Source organism: Fusarium poae, chromosome 2 (genome assembly GCF_019609905.1).
Source record: "Fusarium poae strain DAOMC 252244 chromosome 2, whole genome shotgun sequence".
Taxonomy (NCBI): Eukaryota; Fungi; Ascomycota; class Sordariomycetes; order Hypocreales; family Nectriaceae; genus Fusarium; species Fusarium poae.
Window position 1 is genome coordinate 7598117 of NC_058400.1, and position 22022 is coordinate 7620138.

Sequence of the window (22022 nt, forward strand, 5' to 3'; positions counted from 1 at the left end):
GCACGATCAGTCTGGGAAAAGAGCTAGATTCTCGACATCTGCTAGTTGCTGAGTCGGTTCGAGATATGTTGATTCAGCATCTGTAGGCTGTGGATGTGGCTGCTCGGCTTCAGCCCCAGGACCAGCAGGTACAGGGTTCTCAGAAAAGCGACTCATGTCCATTGCAGAGGCATTCTGTTCAAGTTAGTATGTGGTTAAGCAGGAGAAACACACAGACTTACAGGGTTGATGCTATGATCCCATCCTAGCTTGGAATTGTCTTCCATGAGCTCTTCCTCATCGTAATTGATAGGCTCCCAACCCTCATCCTCCACGAACAAACTCTCTGATTGGTTAGTAGCGGGTGGCGCTGGTCTTTGAGACGGACGAAGGTCAAAAACTCCTACCCGCGAAGCACTGGCTCTAGCAGCGCTCATTTGTGGTGTCGGGTTATGCTGAGGCAGGGATGGAGGGGGGGCTGGTGGTTGAGACTGTTGCGGTTCGGGCGGCGGGATGCTGGGTCTACTTGTAGTGGCTTCGAGTCGTGGCCCAGTGCTTTGGGGTGCGTTCTTGCGGCCTTTCTTGGTCCTTTGCCCAGTGTTGGTTCCACGCTCGCCAACTGTCATAACAAGAAACTCGCATGATATGGCATCGCCAGTATATGAGAGCTGGATGGGCTGCGTAGGAACTGAGTAGCGAGCCGAGACTTCGTTTCCTGTAATCCCGGCGTGCTGGATAATGGCACGGAAGTCTTTGACAGAAATCACAATGTGGAGCTTGTCTTCGACATCGATATCATCAAACTCTTCCGCCTCGACGGCGATTGATGTCTGTAGTGGCTTTTTGAGGACCGCTAGAGAGTGTCAGTACATCAGCATTCGACTGGCTAAGGGTACACACCATCCTCGCTCACTGTCTTTTCGCTGAAACAAGTAAAATTGACGTGGTCGCCGTCGGTGTTGATGTCCAGGAACTCGATACCGGGGCCAAAGTGATCCATCAGCTGCCGTAGTGTACGTGAAGAAATCGTCCAATGGTGAGGAGCATCCTGTTTATTGAATTTGGCATGAACGGGAACAGCAACTTCAAAAGGGAGACGATGCGTAGATGTCAACCCATTGCGGAAAATAAGGCGTGCAATAAATCGGCTTTGGATTCCTTCTCCATCTTCGATAGCGATATCGCATCTATCAATGATGGTTTGTTTCTCGGTATCTCTTTGCGAGTCGGCTGCTGTGCGGCTACGAAATAGAGAGACCAGGGCCTATAAATCATTAATTAATGCAAGATGGACAGAGGGTGAAGAGACTCACGCGAATGTATAGAGTACAGTGAAAACGGTCACGGAATTGACGACTTCCCTGGAAATGATAGCGTGAGAAGAACTTGGTTGTAGCAAATTTGACACTCGCGTAGGCCGACTTTGAAGTGTTTAGAGTGGTCAAGACAAACTGGGAGGAGTGTGTAAGTTGGAGACTCAAGTGAGGATTCTCAAATGGTGATCATACCGAATCCTTGCGTGCTTCGAGTGAAACGTCGTCACTGAACTTGTTCAAGCAAATGAGGGCGTCACGAAAGGATGCGACACCCTCTTCGCTCAGTGTGAAGCTAAGCAGCGCCATTAAGCTTTAATGAATTGGGCTTATCATGAAAGTTTCATCATGGCAGGTAAGATTCAGTTGGCAAGAACTGCAAGAATTCAAATCATTCTAACATTGACTTTGTCATGTCTGCTTGCGTGAACGCGTGCCTGCCAATTGTAGAAGGATGTGGATCCACTTCTACTAAGCCTACCCTGCACTACTAACTAAAACATTTAAGGCTAAACACCAAGATAACATCATCACGTCATCGTTGTTTACAAGCAAACATGTAAAAGCAAATCAAGTTGAATTAATAGAAAGCATTAATCGATAGTCTTTGTTCTCTCTGAATACCAAACTCCGCCAAACCATTCTTGTCGTATCATCGTGTCATTGCCTTGAAGGCGTATGCCCTTCTCATTTTGTGAGCATATGTTGTGAATGCCAAGCTGTCAGTTGTCTAGTGACGGAAGCAGCTAAACTTTCCGAGAGAGAATCGCCAAGGACCCCGTCGGACGCCATTCTTGTCGACATGGACGCTGGTACCGAAGTGGCGGCCACCGACTCCCTTTGACCAGAAAAGACCCATGGTGTTTGTGTTGTTTGTTTATTGATTTGGGTAGGGTGTAGGTGAAGAGATCTGAGTGTGCTGTTAGCTTACATGCATCTTCCGAGTTGCCTCTTGGTAGATAGATTTGGTAATTACCTTTTTAGGGTTGGATGGTGAAGGAGGTGTAGTTGAAAGAAGCTTGTTTGTGATAAAATTAAGGTGTCGGAGGGGTTGGCGATCAGCTTTATACCAGATCTTTGGCGTCAATCATAAACTTGGCAGGGACCATGGCAGTCTGAGTGAGGCCTCTAGCCTCTGTGACTGGTAGCAGTGACATACTGCATGAGTGGCGTGTCTGGAATGACGTAAACTGATGGCTGTGCGATCGACGCCACATCTGTCTAACAAGACCCATGATTGGAGGACAAAGAGCTAAGCTTGATTGTAAAGATTGAAGATGGATGGATGGCTGGAAATCAAGTCTTCCAATGCGCCAATCTTGTCTCATTTTGTTCAAGTGAAACGTTTCACAGCGAGAAGCCATCATGATCTTCTTCACAGCCTCCAGTACCTTGGCATATCTACGCGTCAACAGTTGATGATGCTGCCACACTCATGAAATCGAAATGCGGGTGGTTCAGTGGGTCACCAAAAAAACAGGGACTGGATAACACCAGACGAAAATATTAGTGTTCTCTCGACCTATATACTCACCAAGGCTGATCCAGTATTTTTATCAACCACCGTAACAGCGCCGGTTTTTACGCGGCCTTCTTGGGGTTCCATCTCGTGATCTTCCAGATAGACTCGGGTAACTAACTATAAGGGAGACACTATCACAATACTCAAATAACGCTAACGATAGCTAATCATGATAAACCAACTGCAAAGGGAAACCTACCCCAGTCTCAAAGGAGGAAAAGAAGGAACTGTATGCCAAAGTGAAGCAGCATCTCGCCAACAGAACAGCACAGCAAACGGACAAAAAAAGGAAATTAAGCTTCGGAAACATCACAGTAGCCAGAACAATGTCCACGTCACATACGTAATGCGAAACGTTCAGATGAGAAAAGGCGGAAGACCTCATCAAGCACAAAGAGAAAGAGCAAACCCGTCTGCATGGACATGAGGGTGAGCGGCTGGAACATGAGTGACTCAGACAGAGGAACAACGCAAAAAGATATCGCAATTGTCTGACAGAGAGATCCACGGAACAAGACAAGCAGGAACGCGCAGCCCTGAAACGAAAAGCAGACAAGATATTGCACGACAACAGCGACAAGCGGCTGCCAGAGGGGGAAAAATATGAAGCGAAGAAAAACACCACATCAACTTCAAAAGCATAACGCAAAAGAAGCGGTAAAGACCAGAGAATACAACCAGAAGAGAAAAGAGAACATGGCCACAGAAGCACGGAACAATCATGTTTCGTTATCCAACGAGGAACGCCACACAAAGATACCGGCACCGGTCTTAACAACCTCCATTACGGGTTCACTCAAAAAGACGATGTGATACCGAGTTTTCGACCAATATGTTTCTAGACCAATCTATAATCTTTACGAGAAACTGATGTTTAGAGGTCATATTTCCTGCTACCTAGGTTTTAGGGGTTCTATCTTACGGTGTTCTAGATAGATGATAATTATTTGTCTTGTGCACCATTATCTCTTTAGGAACACTAGAAAGGTTGGTATCTACCCAAGGCATGTCTGACTCGCTGACTTGTTCATGGTGTTCAGCCAAGTTCTTCGATATCTCAAACTTTGTTTGACACTCGCACTCTTATGTTTGCGACCAACCACCGAGCCTGTCTGGATAGTGCCATTCGTCAAGCTAGGAAAAACCTGTGTCGAACAACGGCATATAGCCTTGAGCATATGAACAGAATCCTAAAACCAAAAACAACACACCAACGAACAACAGGACAAAACAATTAACTTTCTTGGTGAAAGACAGAGCCACGAATATAAATTGGACCGGTTGGAAGTCATACCTTCCTCTTCCTTCTTCATCACTTCCAACTCACCCAGAGCAAGTAAGTACAGCGCCAAAAATATCGTCAAAATGGCACCTCCTACAGAGAACGACAACCAGAAGGTCCGTCGCCGATCGACTCGATCAAACTTTGGGAAACCGTATCATCATGATGACTTCGTCTATGGAGATGAGGCGACTCGAGTTGTCCCTCGACACAAGAGACGCATGCCTAAGACAATCGACCTGGCTGTCGATGATGATGATGAGGATGAGGATGAGGACGAACTGGCCTCTTCTTCTGTGCCCCCAGCACCTCGAAAGAACAGCATCGTCCTAGACTGCATTAATGTGCAGCTCCCCCCTAACATGTATCCGAGAACCGCAGTTGACCAGCGAGCTGGTCAACCGGACGACGATGCAATGGATCTGGACAATTTCCTCAATCTGGATCTGTTGGATGATGAGGAGACGGCCGAAAAAGGGCCATCACCCCAAACAGCTCCCAAGCCTACCAGCGCTGTTGATTTGGATGTTGCTATGGTTGACCTCAATGATGGATTCGCTAACATCATGCAGCTGCACGGACAACAGTCGGATGAGAAAATTCTCAACGATCGCCTGGCTTCACAGAGACGATATGCCAATGACAACGACTCGCCGGATGCGCTGTGTGCTAGAGCCATGAAGCCTAGTGCCTATTCGGATGTCTCCGAGGAAAGGTAAGTATATCCCCCAAAGTCCGCATGTACATGGCAGCCACATGACAAGCAAATATTATGTACGACAAAACGAGCTAAAGTTCGTTTATTCCAAGGTGAGGCTCTACGATGGGCGGTGATCAAAGGATCCCCTTGACTTTCCACCTGGATTTTCGGTAAATGTAGTTGACTATTCAGGACAAGTAAATAATAGATCAATAAAACATCAAGTGTTTGACCGAACTCAATCTTGAAGAATATGTATTAAAAGGATTGGTGGAGGCTTATTGTCCACCTCTAGTGTGATATGTGATTGTTAATTGCTGCAATGTATCCTAGGAAGCAACTTGATATGGGTATCCCTCGAAGTCTAATGCGAAATCGATAGATGCAGCTTCGTCACGAAAAATAGGGCTCTTGGAGCAACCTTAATCTCACACAAATACAAAAGTACTGTGAGACATACCTGCTTTGCAACCCACTTATCCTTCCTTTAACACAAAGACCCGAAAAGACCACTTTTGGACCCCATCCTAGGAAGCAACAATAATACTCCAAGTCCACCACCATTTGTGTTAGTGGTATGTAAGCACCAAATATGTATTCGAAGCTGAACATAATATATATATATTATAGGTCTGAAACAATGTAGACTTGATACTTCTCTCTAGGAACGAACTAATTTACTCGGAATTGAGTGTTGTCCATCCTGCGGTGACCAGACTCTCACGGCCTTTTCGATCGCCAGCGCCCGTCCAGTAGAACAAACCGCCCAAGCCCAAAGCTTTGGCATACCGTGCCTTGATGGAAACAGTGCTGGGAACATCAAACGACACAAACCCTTTATCCCCCTTGTTGTCGACAAAAGATGCCGCTGCAACACTTTGATCGACCTTGGCATCTGCTACCCACTCATCCGGCAAATCACAATAATCAATCTCACCTGAACCCTTGAAAGGATGGCCTGGTCCTCGCGCCTCGCCAAAGTATCTGGCGTATACTGGGATCCCAAGGACGATTTTGTGACGAGGAAAGCCGTTCGCAATCAGGAAATCAACGCCGCGTTGACACGACTTACGGAGTGTCGGATATACTTCGTTGAGATTCCGACTCGGAGGCAAAAGTTGTGCATGATGTCCACATACATCAGTCCATCCTCCTGTGAAATCGTAGCCCATGAGGTTGAGAAAGTCGAGCAAGTGAGCCACGACTGGCAGGTTGAGATGCTTCAGACAGTATTCGCCCGTGGGCAGAGCGCTCGTTAGTAGAAATTGAGAGTGTGGCATGACGTTGCGAATATCTTGAAGAAAAAGAACATAGTTCCTTCCTGCTTCGGGGGTCTGAGGGTGTTCCCAATCAACTACCAGAAGTCAGCTACCTGGGCTGCAATGTGATAGCGATGTCTACTAACTATCAACACCGTCAAATTGATGGGTCACGCAGAATTCACTGATCCGACGCGCAAAAGTTTGTCTGGCTGTTTTGTTTGCCGCGAGAGCAGGGAACTCTTTGCTGCTAGAGCCACCACCGATCGAAACAAGTGTCTTGATGTGCGGATGTTGGCTTTTCAGCTTCGAGATTGCTGCAAGGCAGCCTTTTTCGCCATCAACCATTTTCTCATTGTCAGCCCAATCGTCAATGGCCTGGAGGCTACAAGTTAGCAGACGATATTTGTGTTTGTATGTTTGGGCGTTTCTCACCCGTAGTGTGCCGTTCTCATTGACACTGTAGCACATAATGTTAGTTCAGGACGATTGATTGAGCGAGGAAACTTGCCCGACAAAGGCGTAGAAAATATGCGTGATGGACGAGATGTCAAGACATGATGGAGGCCGCTCTTTGTAGCAGCGCCAGGATGGGTAGTAGACAGCGTTGATGTATTGGGATGGCATTCTGAACACGGTTGATGGTCAACGATGGGAGGTCGTGAAACAGGAACCTGAACAAAGGATATAGATATAGAATAATTATCGTGTTCCAGGTATCGATGCAGGGCTCAGGTTGCACAAAGACACAGCCCAACGACTCTCCGCTGTAATGAATGGCAGTTGGTTGGGTAGGATGGTAGTATGATGCAGGGCCAAGGTGAGGTAGAACAAGTAGGTGATCACTTTATACCAGGATGCTGCATATAAATTGATGTCAGTCATTGGTGAGTTATCACGAACCCGGAAACCGGCATCAGGGAAGGAATGACTACAGCATGAATCTAATTGCCACTGACATAAGGATAATCTGCACGGATGTCAGTCAATTTTCATACTCGCCCGTATCCGGCTCCAGCTGATTATTTCCTACAGAGCTATCTGTTGGCTCCTACCCAGAGCGCCGATCTCATGACAAGTCACATTCTTGAAGAAGTTTACGATATGAAATGACATTTGCATCATTAAGAATTGACGTGTTTGCTTATCAGAATTACTGCATGATAACACCGTTGCTTCCATCTACAGAACCACAGGCTGCCATTATACTACCCACCAACCGTTTCTCATTGGCACCATCTTTCGACCTCAACACCCTTAAGATCATCAAGAAGGTCGAAATCCAGACCCGGCTGTCGCGAGGCAACAAAAATAACATCGAATGTTTCCAAAACATCTCTCCGCCAGTCATTGTTGGGCAGCCGATGCACCTGTGGGAACGCCTCTTGCTTAACAAGAGCATCCGCCCAGCAGACATCAACCTCATGTGAGATAGCCAAGCTTCTGACTAATTCAGCGCCTGGAGAATTATCTATCTGCGACTGACCAGCCTTGAAGCCAATGCCCACAACCAGCACACGAGGTGTTCGACTTACGGCTCTCTGACGTAGAGTTTTTAGTATCCTCTGAGCTAGTCGGGAAGGCCGAGACAGCATTGCCACTGTAGCACTCTCCAATAGAGGGAAGTGACTGTTAGAAAGAAGATAGAACGGATTGACTGGGATACAGTGTCCGCCTACACCAACACTCGGATCATATGGCATGTATCCAAATGGCTTTGTCGAAGCAGCCTTGCAGACTTCGTAGGGATCGATGTCGTGTGGGAGACATGCGTCTGCCATTTCATTGGCATAAGCGATGCAAACCATTCTTTGGCAGTTCTCATAGAGCTTCATCATCTCGGCCACTTCTGGCTTCGACACAGGTACAATAGTATCAAATGTAGTAGAATAGACTCGGGTGATGGCATCGAGGGAGCCGGGGATGATATCGTCCAAGCCAGAGATGATCTTTGGAATGGACTTAACAGGAGGCTCAACGCGTCCAGGGTCAACTCGCTATGAACATTAGTATCGGAATATTCAGAATGTATGGGTTACGTACCTCAGGGGACATCCCCGCGAAGAAACTGCGGCTCTCAGCAAGAGGACCAAGAAGTTGACGAGTCATGCCAACAGCTACAGAGCTCTCAATAACAATAGTGGACCCGGAACGGGCAACCTCTCCTACAGTCTTCAATGCCTCGCGTAGATAAGAAGAGTCGATAGTCTTATCAGGCCGCAGGAGGGTCGGGACTGAGATCAAGAAGTGTGTTGCCCTGCGAAGATCCTGCGAGTCTTGAGAAAATTGCACATTCTTGTTGTCTTGGTACTCGACTTTGAGATTTTGCACCCTTGCGGTAGACACATCAAAGCCGATGACTTGATATCTCGACGAGAATGAGCTGACGAGATGTTTACCAACGTATCCAACACCAATGACTGCAATGACAGGCTCGTCTTGCTGAGTCACTTGTGTAAAATGACACACCGTCTGATCGATGGCAGTGCCACAATCTGAAGACGACGAGCTGAGAGGAGGACTATCAGGGTAGAAGGCAAAGCTGTTATCCAAACGGCTCCATTGTGAAGAGTCGCCAAGGAGTGGTAAAGAGAGCCTCTTCTTCTCTCTTGGAGAAAGGGGGCCTAGGATAGGCTTTGGTGGCATAACTTGGGTCATGTTTGCCAACAGACAATGGTCGATGGAAGGGCTTTGGATTGAAATCTAAAGACTGAGATTTTGAGAAGACTGATTTGATTATATGCATGTTTTCTTCAACGCAGGTTTGCAAACTCTACGTTCTTAGATCTGAGTGACTACTGTTACTAGGTACAACATCGAGAGATTTTAGTTGATGACTGAAGACTACTGAGTTCTCATCGGCGTAGCGAGGCTTTTCGTTTTGGACGGACGTGCTTGCACAATGAGATCATGACTATCATGGAAGACTCAACTTTTTTGTCCCCCATTCATCCATCATGATGTCGATCAAAAGTTCAAGCTAAGTTGGATTATAAAAGGTCCAAACAGCTAGTTGAGGTTAACGTTAACTAACTTAGTGCCCCCTCAGGGTATCAGAAAAATTGGCCGCTGTAAGCCTAAGAGACGAAATTAGTGGGCCACTTGATGCTTCTTAGACTATAGCTCTTAGACTACTTATTTTTGTAACCTAAGACTTAGGAGGTCATTTTTTCTGCTACCCACTAGTGCCCCTCCAAACTGGGCTTCTTGTGCTCGATTTAGTACCGATTGCCCCTTGCTCCGCATTCCAGTCTGGTAGTGTATCTTCCCGATGAGGAAGCAAACTACAATCGGTCCTCTCGATGTAGAAAGGCGTATTTCCAAGGGGTAACATGCGTAACGGCAGCTAATGCAAGCCAAACAACGAGTTCAAAACATCTGGCAACCCTGACGCCTCACCACCTGAATCGCTGGGCAAAAGGTGCTCTTGTTACAGGCACAGCTATAGGAAAACTTTCTTATACATCAGTGGCTTTAAGCTCAACTATAGAAACCGGAACATTTTCTACGCAGCAGCTGCAATATTGGGCCATCCACTAATGCATGCTTGGCTTGTGCCTCTGCTAGGTTTGCCATGTTTATGCTTATGCATATTGCTTTTATTGGATAACATTGAATGTTCTGACCTCGGCAAAAGAAAAAACGCACATGGAATGTTCTATCATGAGTCTTGGGTTCGTTGTTCTTTGTACTTAGCTCTCACTGTCGAGAGGACGTTTATTCTTGGTGTGCGTTAAAGGCGGGATACTTACACCCAGGACACTCCGAAAATGTGCCACGGCCACAACGGCAATCACGTCCACTACTTAGTATTAGTAATCCAGAAGCCTTTGTACTTAGTATAAAAAACTTGTTAGTTAGCAACTTGTTGAACTGGTGATCTTATCTTGATCCGGCGTTTAGGGATGAAAGTCGGAATAGTCACCCGAGACGCGATCTCATGAATCCGCCGAGTGATCAAGTCGTTTCTTCGTACTAAATTAGCTGAGAGAACTATTAGAGAAACTAGTTAGAACATGCTGATTGGGCTGTTTCGTTCAATTAATTGTATCTAACATGGGAAGTCTGTTTGCCATGCAAGACCAAGCTTACATTCAAGTATAGTCTTAAGCATAATGACACTTGTTCTAAGCACGTTATCTTGTTAATATGGCGCGGGATCCCTCATCGTGGTAGATCGATTGGACATGAGACCTGGTCTTGATTACATGGCGTCTGGCTTACAAGTGTCGATACTAAAGTCTCTACTCACGCTTGAGTTGGCATCGCTCGCGTAGCTGAGATAGTATTATGCATACTAAAAGGATATCACAGAGAATATCACACCTATCACAGCGATAGTAACAGCACTTACTGCATTAAAAAGGCGCTTGGTGATCTAGACGTGCCGCAATCGTTGCCGTCTTGGTCACGACACCCTCTTGCTTGCCGTGTTGCTTGCCGTGTTGCTTGCCGTGATAGCTCTAGAGAATAAAGTTCAGCTCGATCATGCAAGTTTCTCAACTGTGCCTGGTTTTAGAATATGTATTGTACTTGTTGTGTCCTGTCTGGCCTAGGAGCTATACTATAGCGGCTCGAAGAAGGACGTGTGGGTGTTGTGCTGGGACGGAGGTTCCGGATAGCCTTTAGTGAACGTATCTAGCTCTATAACAAGCTGTCAAAGAGGAGGTACCTTAGCGTGCAAACATATTGAGAGCCAGGATATATGAGAAGATTTTCCAGTTTACTGTTGCATTCAAAAGAATTTGTTCTATATCGACGTTTCAAAACTTACACCGAAGGACCTGACTAGATGACCTGCCGCATTCCAGGAAACCCGCAAACCTGGTACCCGGGAGCCGTTGAAAAAGTTATTCTTGAATGCCGGGACGTTGAGAAACTCAACTTGATAACTACATACTACATCTTGGCCATTGGTTCTATAGTAGCAGTCGAGTTCCAAGCCTTGGCACCGGAGCATAACGCCGCTCCACGCCCCCCTCCACTACCGACTAGCATCATGTTGGTGGTACGAGAGTCAAACCGTTTGTATCTCTAAGATGTAATCAAGGAACGTTTGAGTGATCGGCAAAACTAGTTCTAAGTAGAGCGTGTTTCGAAGCGTTGAAACTAACGGCTACGATCAACATCACGATACATCTCAGACCTCCGTCAATGGTCTCAGCGTGCGCGATGAAGCGCCTCATTTGGCCATTGGTGATAGGAGTCATAACAAACAGACACTTACAGAGAGAATCTTGCGCGAATATTATGTCTCATGGTTCAAAATGGTCGACGTCAGTGGATGATTAGCTTGTGATAGTGTTGAATTTGACCATGACAACTCAAGAAAACAAGCAAGATTCACCGAAGCCGGCGGTGTAAAACAGACGGCAAGAGGATGGAGTGTCATTACAAGATCCATACTCGTAGGTCGAACAGATGATGCTTGTCTTTATGCTTATTACTCACTCTGTATAACTCCTCTTGTCGTTCATACCCGTCTCTTCTTTCTTGTTAACTTTAGACCCTTAACATCGGTCCCTTAAACTGTCAATTGTTTGCCATACTCACACAATGGTAGCCTCACATATCACAGAGACTGACAATGTTAGAATGGGTGTAAGTAAATCTCTTACAATTTTCCAGCACACGCTGATAAGCCATAGAAACAAGTCTGGCGAGGCCAAGATTCTCAGTGGAGGAAGTCTACTCCTCCTCCACCTTCATTCTTCACCAGAAGGGCAAACAATAAGTTTGTTCTCAAGGATATTGATGGGCATTTCCATGACATGCAGCTGGATGAGATCCTCCAGAGAACTAGCATGGAGGATACACGATCCTCTGATGAGAGCTTGGGTCCCTCAGTGTTTACTGCATCCCCCTCATACAAATCTTCATTTGCCCAAACACCCATCACTTCCCTAAAATCACTCTACCCCCATAGTAAACCTGGCAGTGTTTCTCCGTCAGGATCTTCTTCTCATCAGAGCAACCTCATAGTTCCACGACCGAGACTCCCAGATCCAGTTGCCCGGCGGCGAGACAGTGGTTCATTGTATAGTGTTGAAGACATCTCCCTCAAAGCTTGTGCATACACTGCCAATGCAACTCAGACTTCACCCCGGAATTCTGTCCTGAGACAGAATGATACAGATCCTACTTCCAAGGTTGAGATCGACTCTGAGTCCCAAAACCTGGATGAGTACTTGAGAAAGTACGGCCAGAGGAAAGTGACCCGACATAAGTGGATCATGACGGGTTTCCTGATCTCTGCCAAGTAAGTTTCTTCATACCAATCTATCCAGCGCAGAGGATTCTAACATTTTATAGCTTCATGTTCATCTTTGCATCTTGGTGGTGGCCTCGATACTACTACGTTTACATCCCTTTCATCTCATTCCCACTGGTTCTCAACTGTATCATGATTGCCTCCATCATCTGCATCAGTCTCAAGAATCTCATTGTGACCCAGAAGATTATTGAGCCAGACCACATTGAGAACCTGATTATGATTATGCCTTGCTACAATGAGACTCTCGAAGAATGCACCAAGTCACTTGACTCTCTTGTCGAGCAAGTCGGCATAGACAACCACAAGAGAGGCATCATGGTCATCTGTGATGGTCGTGTCCGTGGACCCGGAATGGATAAGACGACAGCTCAGTATCTTAAAGAAGATATCTTTGTTGGGAAGATTCACTCCGAGAAGATCCGCAGTGCATATAGAGCTTGGGACGGTCAAGCCATGGATGTCGACATCTCATGGGGTTACTACAGGGGTGTGCCGTTCTACTGTATCATCAAGGAACAGAACCAGGGCAAACGCGATAGTCTCATCGTTGTCCGCTCATTCCTGTACAAGTACAACATTCGAGACACTAAGCCGACGACAATTTTCTCGTCCCGGTTTCTGCTCTCAATGACCGACTGGCTCTCCCAAGAAGTCAGAGTCAACCAAGTCGATCACCTGATCGGTATGGACGCAGATACTGTGTTTCAAAACAACTGCATCTCAGAGCTCCTAAAAGAGTCAAAGTATCCCAACACAGTTGGGGTCTGCGGCTACGTCGCGGTCGACTTCAGCGGAGGCAATTGGAACTTGTGGTCTATCTACCAGAATGCCGAGTACACAATTGCCCAGGGACTGAGACGGCTACACCAATCCATTGCAACAAAGAAAGTCTCCTGTCTGCCTGGTTGTTGCCAGTTGCTTAAGATTTGCGACATGACATGCGGTGACAAGGTCCTCATTGAACAATTTGGATACTATCCCAGACCTTTAGATGGCATGATCAAACGCATTCGAGCCACTGCGTCTGAAGATCGAAACCATATATGTCAACTTCTCACCACCTTTCCAGAAGCACAGACTCGTCAAGCTTTGCGCGCGAGGGCTTACACTGATGTACCCCATTCTTGGAGTGTCTTTCTTTCTCAACGTCGCCGCTGGACACTCGGAGCTACAAGCAACGACTTGCTACTGTTTACGGCCAGGCATTGCCAATGGTGGGAGCGTATACTAGCATTTTCGAACGTTCTTACCTGGTCACTCAACGTTTTCGTTATCGCCTCTATCGGTTGTATGATCGTGGCTTTTATGCACCAGCCATGGTGGATTATCATGGCATTTGCAGGCATCATGATTGTCCCTCTTATTTACTATATTATCATGGCAATTTGGCTTCCAGAGTCAATGCTGGAGAGGTTCCAGTACCTCCTCGGTTTGTTCATCTTTGTTGTTCTGGGACCGTTTTTGAACATTGCCGTCATGGTGTTTGCAGTGTTCAATATGGATAGTTTTGGCTGGGGCAAGACAAGGAAGGTCATCGTTGAGACTCCTGAGGAACAGTTAAAGGAGAAACAGAACATTGGGGATACCGGCAGTGGTTCCAATTCGTTACCGGGAACCTTTAGCAGTGACCAGAGAGAGGAGGTGGCTATAAGTGCAACCGTCAGGAAGCCAGCGGTAGTATACGTGCCTCCAACTACGCAGCACTTGTAGTCAGAATGAGAATAGCACGTGATAAAAAAGCACGCCAGGGGAAATAATAACTCTAAGCAACTTAAACCTATTATTTATTAACTAAATGATTCTTGTAAGAAGCTTACATGTTCGTACCTTGCCTAATGTCGACCACATGTTCTCCTGCAGTAGCTCTACAACCCAGCAAGACACTCCGTTCCCTTCCTCACGCCGCCTTGCCGATCTGTATCTCTCACTCTACAACTTTTAGTGCCTCTTTAGGTGATTACCGTCACGTCAAAGTTCAATTCCCACGCCCTACACTTTGGCCTAAAAAGCTGGCGTTAACATTTCAGGTAGTCTAAAGTCTGTATCTGTGGCGCTAGACATCGGGAGTGGCACTTGGAGACCGGATCGAAACACACACTGGTCATGTCTCAGATCGGGAAGATGATTACGAACCAGGAACGGCCGTGTGTGTCGTAAAACCCGTTAGTGAGAACTTATCTAGTTCTGGTAAACTCACACACATATCGTTGTTAATGATGGTGTCTTGGGTGCCAAGTCTGGACAAACCCGGTGAAGCTACAACGTCCTAGTGACCGGAATTACTCAGTCTAGATGCTCAACTGGGATCCTCGTGGTTGTCGATCAGTGTTATGAGTTCCAAATCTGGATAGTTGACCACCTCTATCATCACAATCACATCGAGTAACCCCACACGAGGTTTCGTTGGGGATCTGTTCCTTGAACCCGGTCCTTGGAAAACAGGATCTAATGGACTAGTTCATGTTTTCAACGTTGGATCGCAGTTGAGTCATGTTTATCTGGCGAGAAGGCGGTCCGAGATCGAGCTGGACACTCCCCTCGTCATGAGCCGCTCATTGTGATAGCGCGATCCATGTGAACACATCTGATGGTGTCAAGGCCCAAGTTGTCAGCTCATACTTTGGGACCTGTCTCTGTCAAGCACGTCACGTCACGTACATATATCTAGTATTTCCAGCCTACTCGTCTACTGATCATCACTGCCCACCACTCACTACTCAAAAGACATATTCATATCAAGCACCTCATTGGATCATATCCAAACGATTTCACAATGAAGTCTTTGAATTTCCTACTCCTAGCTGCGCTGCCAAATATGGTGAATGCGGATGGACTCGTAGCCAGACGTAGGGGCGCAGAGTTCAACATACACGTCCGTCATGAAGACGATACCTCACACCAGGCCGAAAGGCTCTCTAAGAGAGCTTCTTGCGGCAAAGGTACCGGCTCTTGTCCCAAGGGACAGTGCTGCTCTGAATCTGGTCAGTGTGGTACTACATCTGCTTACTGCACTTCACCACAATGTCAGATGGCTTATAGCAATGGCAACTGTGATGGCAGGTATGTTTATCGTTACGACAGATCATATACCTCTGCTGACAAACCACCAGCAAGAAACCAAAGGGAGAAACTACAGCAAATATACCCAGATCGACTTCTGGCAAAGCTCCATACGGCAAGTATAGAAATCAGCTGTTCAGCCCTCAGTTCTAACTAGATTTCAGACAAGTACATCACCACATGCACTACCCCTGGGATTGTGGCACTCACTTTTGACGATGGTCCTTACAAGTATACCAATCAAGTCCTGGATGTTCTCAAGAAGCACAACATCAAGGCAACATTCTTCATCACTGGTAACAATCTAGGAAAAGGTCAGATCGATGACCCTTCCAAGCCCTGGCCCAAGATCCTACGTCGCATGCACTCTGAAGGCCACCAGCTCGCCTCTCACAGTTGGTCACATGAGGATCTCTCAGCTTCATCTACTGAGATCCGTAAACAGCAGATCATCTACAATGAGATGGCCTTCCGTAACGTCCTTGGCTTCTTCCCCAAGTACCTACGTCCCCCTTATGGAACCTGCTCGCGAGTTTCTGGTTGTCTAGACTACGTGACCAAGCTCGGTTACCACGTCGTAAACTGGAACATTGATACAAAGGATTACTTGAACGACTCGCCGAGCAAGATTCAGACCAGCAAGAATACTTTCTCGGACGGTGTCTCTGCTCAGTCACAGTCCAATAGTTACATCGAGTTGAGTCATGATACACATGAGCAGACAGCTTATAACCTGACTGAATTCATGATCAAGACTCTCAAAACTAGAGGATACCGTGCTGTTCCTGTCGGAGAGTGTCTTGGGGATGCCCGCAAGAATTGGTATGTTGATGCCAAAGGCACAAAGTCTGGTAGGTCAATCCAAGGAAGAGGCAGTTACGGTAAGTTAGCGTGACAGTTATTAGCATGATAGCTAATTCCACTCTGAGCAGATCCTCCCCCTACTTCTCCCGCAACTACCAAAGATGGTACTTGTGGCACTAAGAACGGCCTCAAGTGCACAGGATCCAAATGGGGAAACTGCTGCTCATTCTACAACTTCTGGTACGTCCTGTAAATGACAAACGCATCTGCTAAAGGGAAACCACTAACTCAGGATATCATTCTAGTGGCTCGACATCAGGCTACTGTGATGGCGGATGTCAGTCCAAATACGGAGAGTGTAACAAGATAAAGCCAGACAGTAAGCTTATTGTCTCGGATAACGGACTCTGCGGCGAGAAGTACCACCAGACCTGCAAGGGATCTCGTTATGGCAACTGCTGCTCTAAATACGGCAACTGGTACGTTCTGCCCGATGACCTTTTTTTATCTTGGCTTTAACATTGTTTCTAGTGGTAAGACGAGCGAATACTGCGGAAACGGGTGCCAGAGTGGCTTCGGGACCTGTCCATACTCCTGATAATCCAGCATTGGTCGCTTCATTGGACTCGGCTTGAGCATTGTCATGTGAAACTATTGGCTATGGCTCTCGCATTAATGGTTGGCTCGTTTCGCTACGTTGTAGTGGACTTCGATTACTGTTGTTCAGAGTTTCTTTCATATCAATAAACGATCTATTTATGTTGAAAGACGGTCTCAGAGACTATTATCACAAGACTAATGCATTTGCTCCTTTATTTTCATTGACAACGCACAAACCAGGTCTGTTGATCTTCGCTATCATCTGTAGAACCTGCCTGTGTGGGCAGCCGAGGAGTTGCAGAGGAGAGCTCGATTTTCAGTTCAGCCGTGCCAAACACGGCCGAGTGCTTGGGCCGTAAGTAGTCAACAGATCGTATTCAAGAGAGTCAAGGCCCGAGGCTAACCAAAGATGGTAACCTGCATCGACGACAAACAATCTCGCCTCGTTCTCGCCAGCCTGGTCAGTAGCTACACTGGATGTCGTCAACGGCATAGTCTACTTTGTAGCTTTGTTGAATACCACTCCCTCTTGACTAGCTGAGATCCTTGGTGACGTCAACAGGCAACCAGGGACACCGTTACTTCCGTAGAACTCTAGAGTTAGTTCGAGTCTCAGCCCTGGTAACTCGAGATAATGGCGGATCTAGCCAGCCACGCGGCAGCACTGCATGTAGCCGCCGCATCGTGCGTGTCTACGGAAATATTGCCTCGTCTGTTAATTCTATATCGTACAGAACGGGTTTCTACATATTACTATGGGTTCGGAAGCGTAAGCCGCGGAAATGAAACTTTAGAACAGAACATATCTGGCCTTGTGCAGATACATTCAATTCATTTCAATTCACTAGCAAGGCTTTCATGTTTGGCAACAAACTATCTAGATTTAAACTGAAAGAAGCCTTAACCATGTGGTGAACGGGCGTTGGCTGAGACTAAGTCTGGACCAACAGGCATGACCTTGACAGGCACATACATCTTGGCAACGCCCGCGAAGATTCTTTTAGCTCTCCAGGCTACAGTTTGTTCGTCAAACTGTTTGACAGCGTTGTATGTATGTACCGATCCTCATCTGATCCCCACATCTGTATTTTATGACAGAAATCAAGCTAAGTGCTGCACATCTTCTGACTCGTGTTGGTGATTAGGCTTGGGAGAGTATTGACAAATTGAAACAGGACGTATCAAAGAACCCGCTGTTCAATCAACCAACAGCTGACATAGAATGAGGCCACTATTGACAATGATTCGGGACGGCCTAACTTGATCAAGTCATTCGCCGAGTCTACGAGAATTATGTTGGTGGAAGTGTTTAGTGTTGATGTGAGCGCTCATGTGCAAGTATAACTCAATCAACACTCCCATGAATAGGGCCTCTGTGACTCGTTTCTTAATTGGGAAGTTTGTGTCACCGGGGATGAAGTCTAAAGAAGTGAGCAGTCTACGCCTGTATGAGAACCTTGATAGCTGGTTATTTGTCCAAGTTGTAATAGACCTCCCATCTTAATTAGGTATGTATAGCCTACCTGGTGTGTAATGTACTAATTACTTGGCATCTTTGCGTTTCTGGAGTATCACAAGAATACTTCAGCGCAGACTACAATCCGATCAGAGCAAAGGGAGATCGTAATGTTCCTGGATCTTGATTTCTACCGCCGTGCACACGATGTTTCTCGTACTCTTCCATGTTTTCTGTGTTACACAGCGTGTGCCTGCAGCAAACACTACATCAACACCATACGCCTCCATTATTCTGGACCAACAGTCTCACCAAGCTTCTTCTTTGACAAAGCCATCATTGCCCTTGTCGGCTCGGGTCCGAGTTGAATACCATAAAAAGCAATCTCAATAATCATCCAACAGCCACAACCACACCTTCTTGCAGGCCGTTGTATTGTTAGTCGTAGCAAACGCGCTTGTTCATGATTAACCAGGAGTATGTGTTTGCTTCAGACGCGAACGGGCATCTATGTACTCATTGTACAGTACAGTGTGCAAGGCTTCAACGGTTAGTTTCGTCCACCAACACCCCTTGAGGCATGCCACATGGAAACCTGCGTTGAAGGGAGGTCCAAGCTTCGATGGCCCTGTTAGCTATTGATTGCATGTACAACAAGTCCAAATTGGGACCGACAGACAACTTGTTGCTTTGATCAACTTGTTCATCACCAAGGCAGCATCAGCAAGTATCGATCAAGACATGGGCATCGCCGCTTCTTTGCATTAACAAAAAAAAGCTAATCTGTCAAATCCCAGTAGAAAACCGTAGGCCAGCCTGTAGATAAATATACACGGTGAAGGGTGCGACAACAACACCGTAGACCACGTACTTTTTAGCGGTTTGCTTGCTGTTTCGCTCAAATCTGTACACCCCTCGGATGATGGATATATCCTTGGTCTCTGAAAAGACTCTCCGAGAACTAACCCAGCTCTATTCTCTTGACAAGAGCCTTGGAACCAACCGTTACCCGTGATCAAAAGCCATACCCTCAGTCTGTTGGATAAAGACAGAAATGGTGAAAAGAAGAAAACAAACAGGTAAAAGAGACAACCCTTTGCGCGCAACTTCATGAAGGGGTAGTAGTAATCTCACAGAGCCTCCAACTTTGTAGGCCCTTTTCCCTAAACGCCATGAAAAAATACCGTAGTTTGTCATTAATAATAACCATCGAGAACCACCAGAGACTGCATGACTTAGTTGTCAAGTCGTCCCGCCGTGCGCCGCTTTTGTTGGCAATTTGATGTTTTGCTCCGAAAAAAAAAAGGAACAGCGGCTTTCATCCTCGTTGGCGCCGTCAGAGACGATCGCCATGTTGGTGGGAATTGCCACCATTGAAGTCGATGTTCCCATTAAAGGTAATGTTCCCATTGAAGTCAATATTCCCGTTGAAACCAATGTTAGCACTCCTGCCGTCCGAGGCCGTGATTGTGTGGTGGCCAGCATTCACGGGTCTCTGGCCACCGTCCTACATGACTGTCGAGGCCAGAAGGCGCTGTTCCACATCGTCCATACCCATACCATCCATGCGAGGGCCTTCCATTCCTTGGAGCCTTTGCTCAATCGCCTGGAACCGCGGTTCGTAACCACCAGCTCTCGCTTCCAGGTTCTCCATTCGCTTTTCGATATTATCGAGGCGCTGTTCAATGCGCATTAGACCCTGATTCATATCGTGGCTCAAACGGTCGATCTTGTTTGTGAATGATCGGATAGATGTAGCGAGTGGCGCGTTCTCTTGGCCAGGAGTACCAGCAGGAACTCGCGGTTCATGGTTGTGACGTCCCTCTTGAATAGCAAAGCGCCATTGGTTCCCGAGCTGGACTTCGCAAACAGCTTTGGCACGAAAGGGACAATCAATCTTGCGCGTAGAGGGATTGCGCTTCTTCGCAGTGCTGTTATACTTAACACCACCGCGATCGCAAACAAGGTCGTAGCGGGTGGGCTTTCCGTCGCGGTAGTTTGAAGCGCGCAGCTTGACAATACCATAGCCCTGATCTTTTGCTACGCGCTGTACGGATGCCATCAAATCATCGAAGGTCCTGAATATCCCTTCTGGTGGGGGTAACAGCGCTGGAGGTGGTGTATTCGGCATGACCAGTGATTGAGCCAGGGTGGCGGTTGTAATGGGTAGTTTGGGGAATGTGGGGGAGGGCAAATAGTTTGCCCAAGGGAAAAAAGCGGTTTTGGTGCAGTATAAGAAGTCTTGGTGAGAGGCGCAAGATGATATCGCGTACAGGCGAGATGTGGTGTTGGTCGTGGTCGCGGTGGGAGTATGTATTGGGATGTACGTAGTATGCAAGAGGCTGGGCTGTGAGGACTTTTCCAATCCGCACTGTCGAACAAGTATGGAAACTAACAAGGTTTAGTGTTGATCCGGTCCGGACAAGGCGGCCCAGTGCCTTTGAAGCCAAGCCTGCACAAGGGCGGGGCATGGATGCAAGCTGGAGGAAGGTACGTACCTGAAGCTTTCTTTCCGCGCGTCAAGAGGGCAGTTGCAGGTGAGGTAACAAGCAGGGTACAGAACAGCCCGAGGTAGCTGTAGGTAGCTGATAGAAGGTACAGTGCCTGACTGGAAAGGTTTCAGGGGTGTGGAGGGGTTATTGACGCGGTCGGCAGTATGGAGGTTCTGAAAAGCAAAGATAAGAGCTCGTGGAGCTTCAAGTAATGCCTGGGTTTGGTCAAGTGATTGGAAGGATGTGAATTATGTAACGCGGATGAAAAAAGAAAGTGAAGAATTGATGGAATTTTGAGGCGTTATGGATGTCTTGCTGGATCCAAGTTCTGATATAAATCAAGTTCGGTTCTGAAGGGTGAAGGGGTGTGAAGCTTCACGGGCTAGCAGGACATAATGCATCCATGCCAAGCACGTGATAGACTGAGTGAAGCGTTTGGGTTGGTAGAAAGAGAGAAAGATTGGTCATTGCCCAGCAGCCGTAGTGGTAGGCAACGGGTGGACGCAACAGACCACGAATCGTTTCATGGATATTGATTGAGTGCTTATCTTACCTCGCGATGAATCCCCAGACTACTAACTACTAACCTACCCACTGGCTATGAGAGCAGTGATGTGCTGTGCTCTATAACAAACGTCACCCATAACTACTAACTAACTAATCGACACGGTGCGGGCTCTCCCCCAAATAAACAAGCTCGCTCCAGTTCCACTCCCCAGTGTTCCCGTTCCTGTTCCTGGTTCCTGGGCCCTTGCTTGATTGAGGCTCTGGCTCCGGCTCAGGCTCAGACTCAGACTCTTCCTTTGAAAACTATATCCAAGTCTTGGACTATCTATGCGATACTCAACTCTCCTAGCCTCATCTTACTTTTCTGCCTGAACTTAATAGAGAGTTCAAACAGAGTTGCCCAAAACCACTGAATGGTAGAAGTAGTACCAACGGTCAAAGCTTTCTCACATCCCCCTTAAAACCAGCCCCCACGTTACGCGAGGCAAAAGCAACAAGACACTCAACTTCTATATGCGTGTACGCCATATACATATACGTATTCTCAACTTCTAGAACAATTCCCTGCATCGACAAAGCAGAGTCAACAAGCACTGACCATTCAGACTGTTGTGCCCATCTCGGAATAAAAATAGAGCCCTGTCCACTTTTGCCTGTCCGATCCTTTCCCAATCCTCCACAAAGGGCTCTCATTTGTTCATCGGACTTCGGGCAACCACGGTTCTCGTGTTGCCCTTCAACTCCTTCAAGTCCAATATACCCTACGTTTGAACG

The 22022-nt window shown here is 46.9% G+C and overlaps 7 protein-coding genes across 7 annotated transcripts; 3 read left to right on the plus strand and 4 right to left on the minus strand.

The window, feature by feature from the left end:
- Positions 1 to 6: 6 nt before the first annotated feature.
- On the minus strand, positions 7 to 1601 carry FPOAC1_006588 (uncharacterized protein; the record flags this gene model as incomplete). Its single annotated transcript, XM_044851064.1, has 5 exons — positions 7 to 174; positions 222 to 832; positions 880 to 1243; positions 1293 to 1430; positions 1488 to 1601. 5 exons carry the CDS (start codon positions 1599 to 1601, stop codon positions 7 to 9), a joined length of 1395 nt encoding a protein of 464 aa, XP_044709776.1.
- Positions 1602 to 4179: 2578 nt separating this feature from the next.
- FPOAC1_006589 (uncharacterized protein) lies at positions 4180 to 4815 on the plus strand (the record flags this gene model as incomplete). Its single annotated transcript, XM_044851065.1, has 1 exon — positions 4180 to 4815. The coding sequence occupies one exon, from the start codon at positions 4180 to 4182 to the stop codon at positions 4813 to 4815; it is 636 nt and encodes a 211-aa protein (XP_044709777.1).
- Positions 4816 to 5473: 658 nt separating this feature from the next.
- On the minus strand, positions 5474 to 6526 carry FPOAC1_006590 (uncharacterized protein; the record flags this gene model as incomplete). The annotated part of the gene is made up of 3 exons (XM_044851066.1): positions 5474 to 6150; positions 6202 to 6433; positions 6491 to 6526. 3 exons carry the CDS (start codon positions 6524 to 6526, stop codon positions 5474 to 5476), a joined length of 945 nt encoding a protein of 314 aa, XP_044709778.1.
- A 755-nt stretch (positions 6527 to 7281) lies between these two features.
- On the minus strand, positions 7282 to 8713 carry FPOAC1_006591 (uncharacterized protein; the record flags this gene model as incomplete). Its single annotated transcript, XM_044851067.1, has 2 exons — positions 7282 to 8052; positions 8099 to 8713. The coding sequence occupies 2 exons, from the start codon at positions 8711 to 8713 to the stop codon at positions 7282 to 7284; spliced, it is 1386 nt and encodes a 461-aa protein (XP_044709779.1).
- Positions 8714 to 11611: 2898 nt separating this feature from the next.
- On the plus strand, positions 11612 to 14039 carry FPOAC1_006592 (uncharacterized protein; the record flags this gene model as incomplete). The annotated part of the gene is made up of 3 exons (XM_044851068.1): positions 11612 to 11656; positions 11704 to 12314; positions 12368 to 14039. 3 exons carry the CDS (start codon positions 11612 to 11614, stop codon positions 14037 to 14039), a joined length of 2328 nt encoding a protein of 775 aa, XP_044709780.1.
- A 1063-nt stretch (positions 14040 to 15102) lies between these two features.
- FPOAC1_006593 (uncharacterized protein) lies at positions 15103 to 16791 on the plus strand (the record flags this gene model as incomplete). Its single annotated transcript, XM_044851069.1, has 6 exons — positions 15103 to 15389; positions 15444 to 15508; positions 15554 to 16270; positions 16322 to 16433; positions 16499 to 16672; positions 16725 to 16791. 6 exons carry the CDS (start codon positions 15103 to 15105, stop codon positions 16789 to 16791), a joined length of 1422 nt encoding a protein of 473 aa, XP_044709781.1.
- A 2965-nt stretch (positions 16792 to 19756) lies between these two features.
- FPOAC1_006594 (uncharacterized protein) lies at positions 19757 to 20380 on the minus strand (the record flags this gene model as incomplete). Its single annotated transcript, XM_044851070.1, has 1 exon — positions 19757 to 20380. One exon carries the CDS (start codon positions 20378 to 20380, stop codon positions 19757 to 19759), a length of 624 nt encoding a protein of 207 aa, XP_044709782.1.
- Positions 20381 to 22022: the final 1642 nt, after the last annotated feature.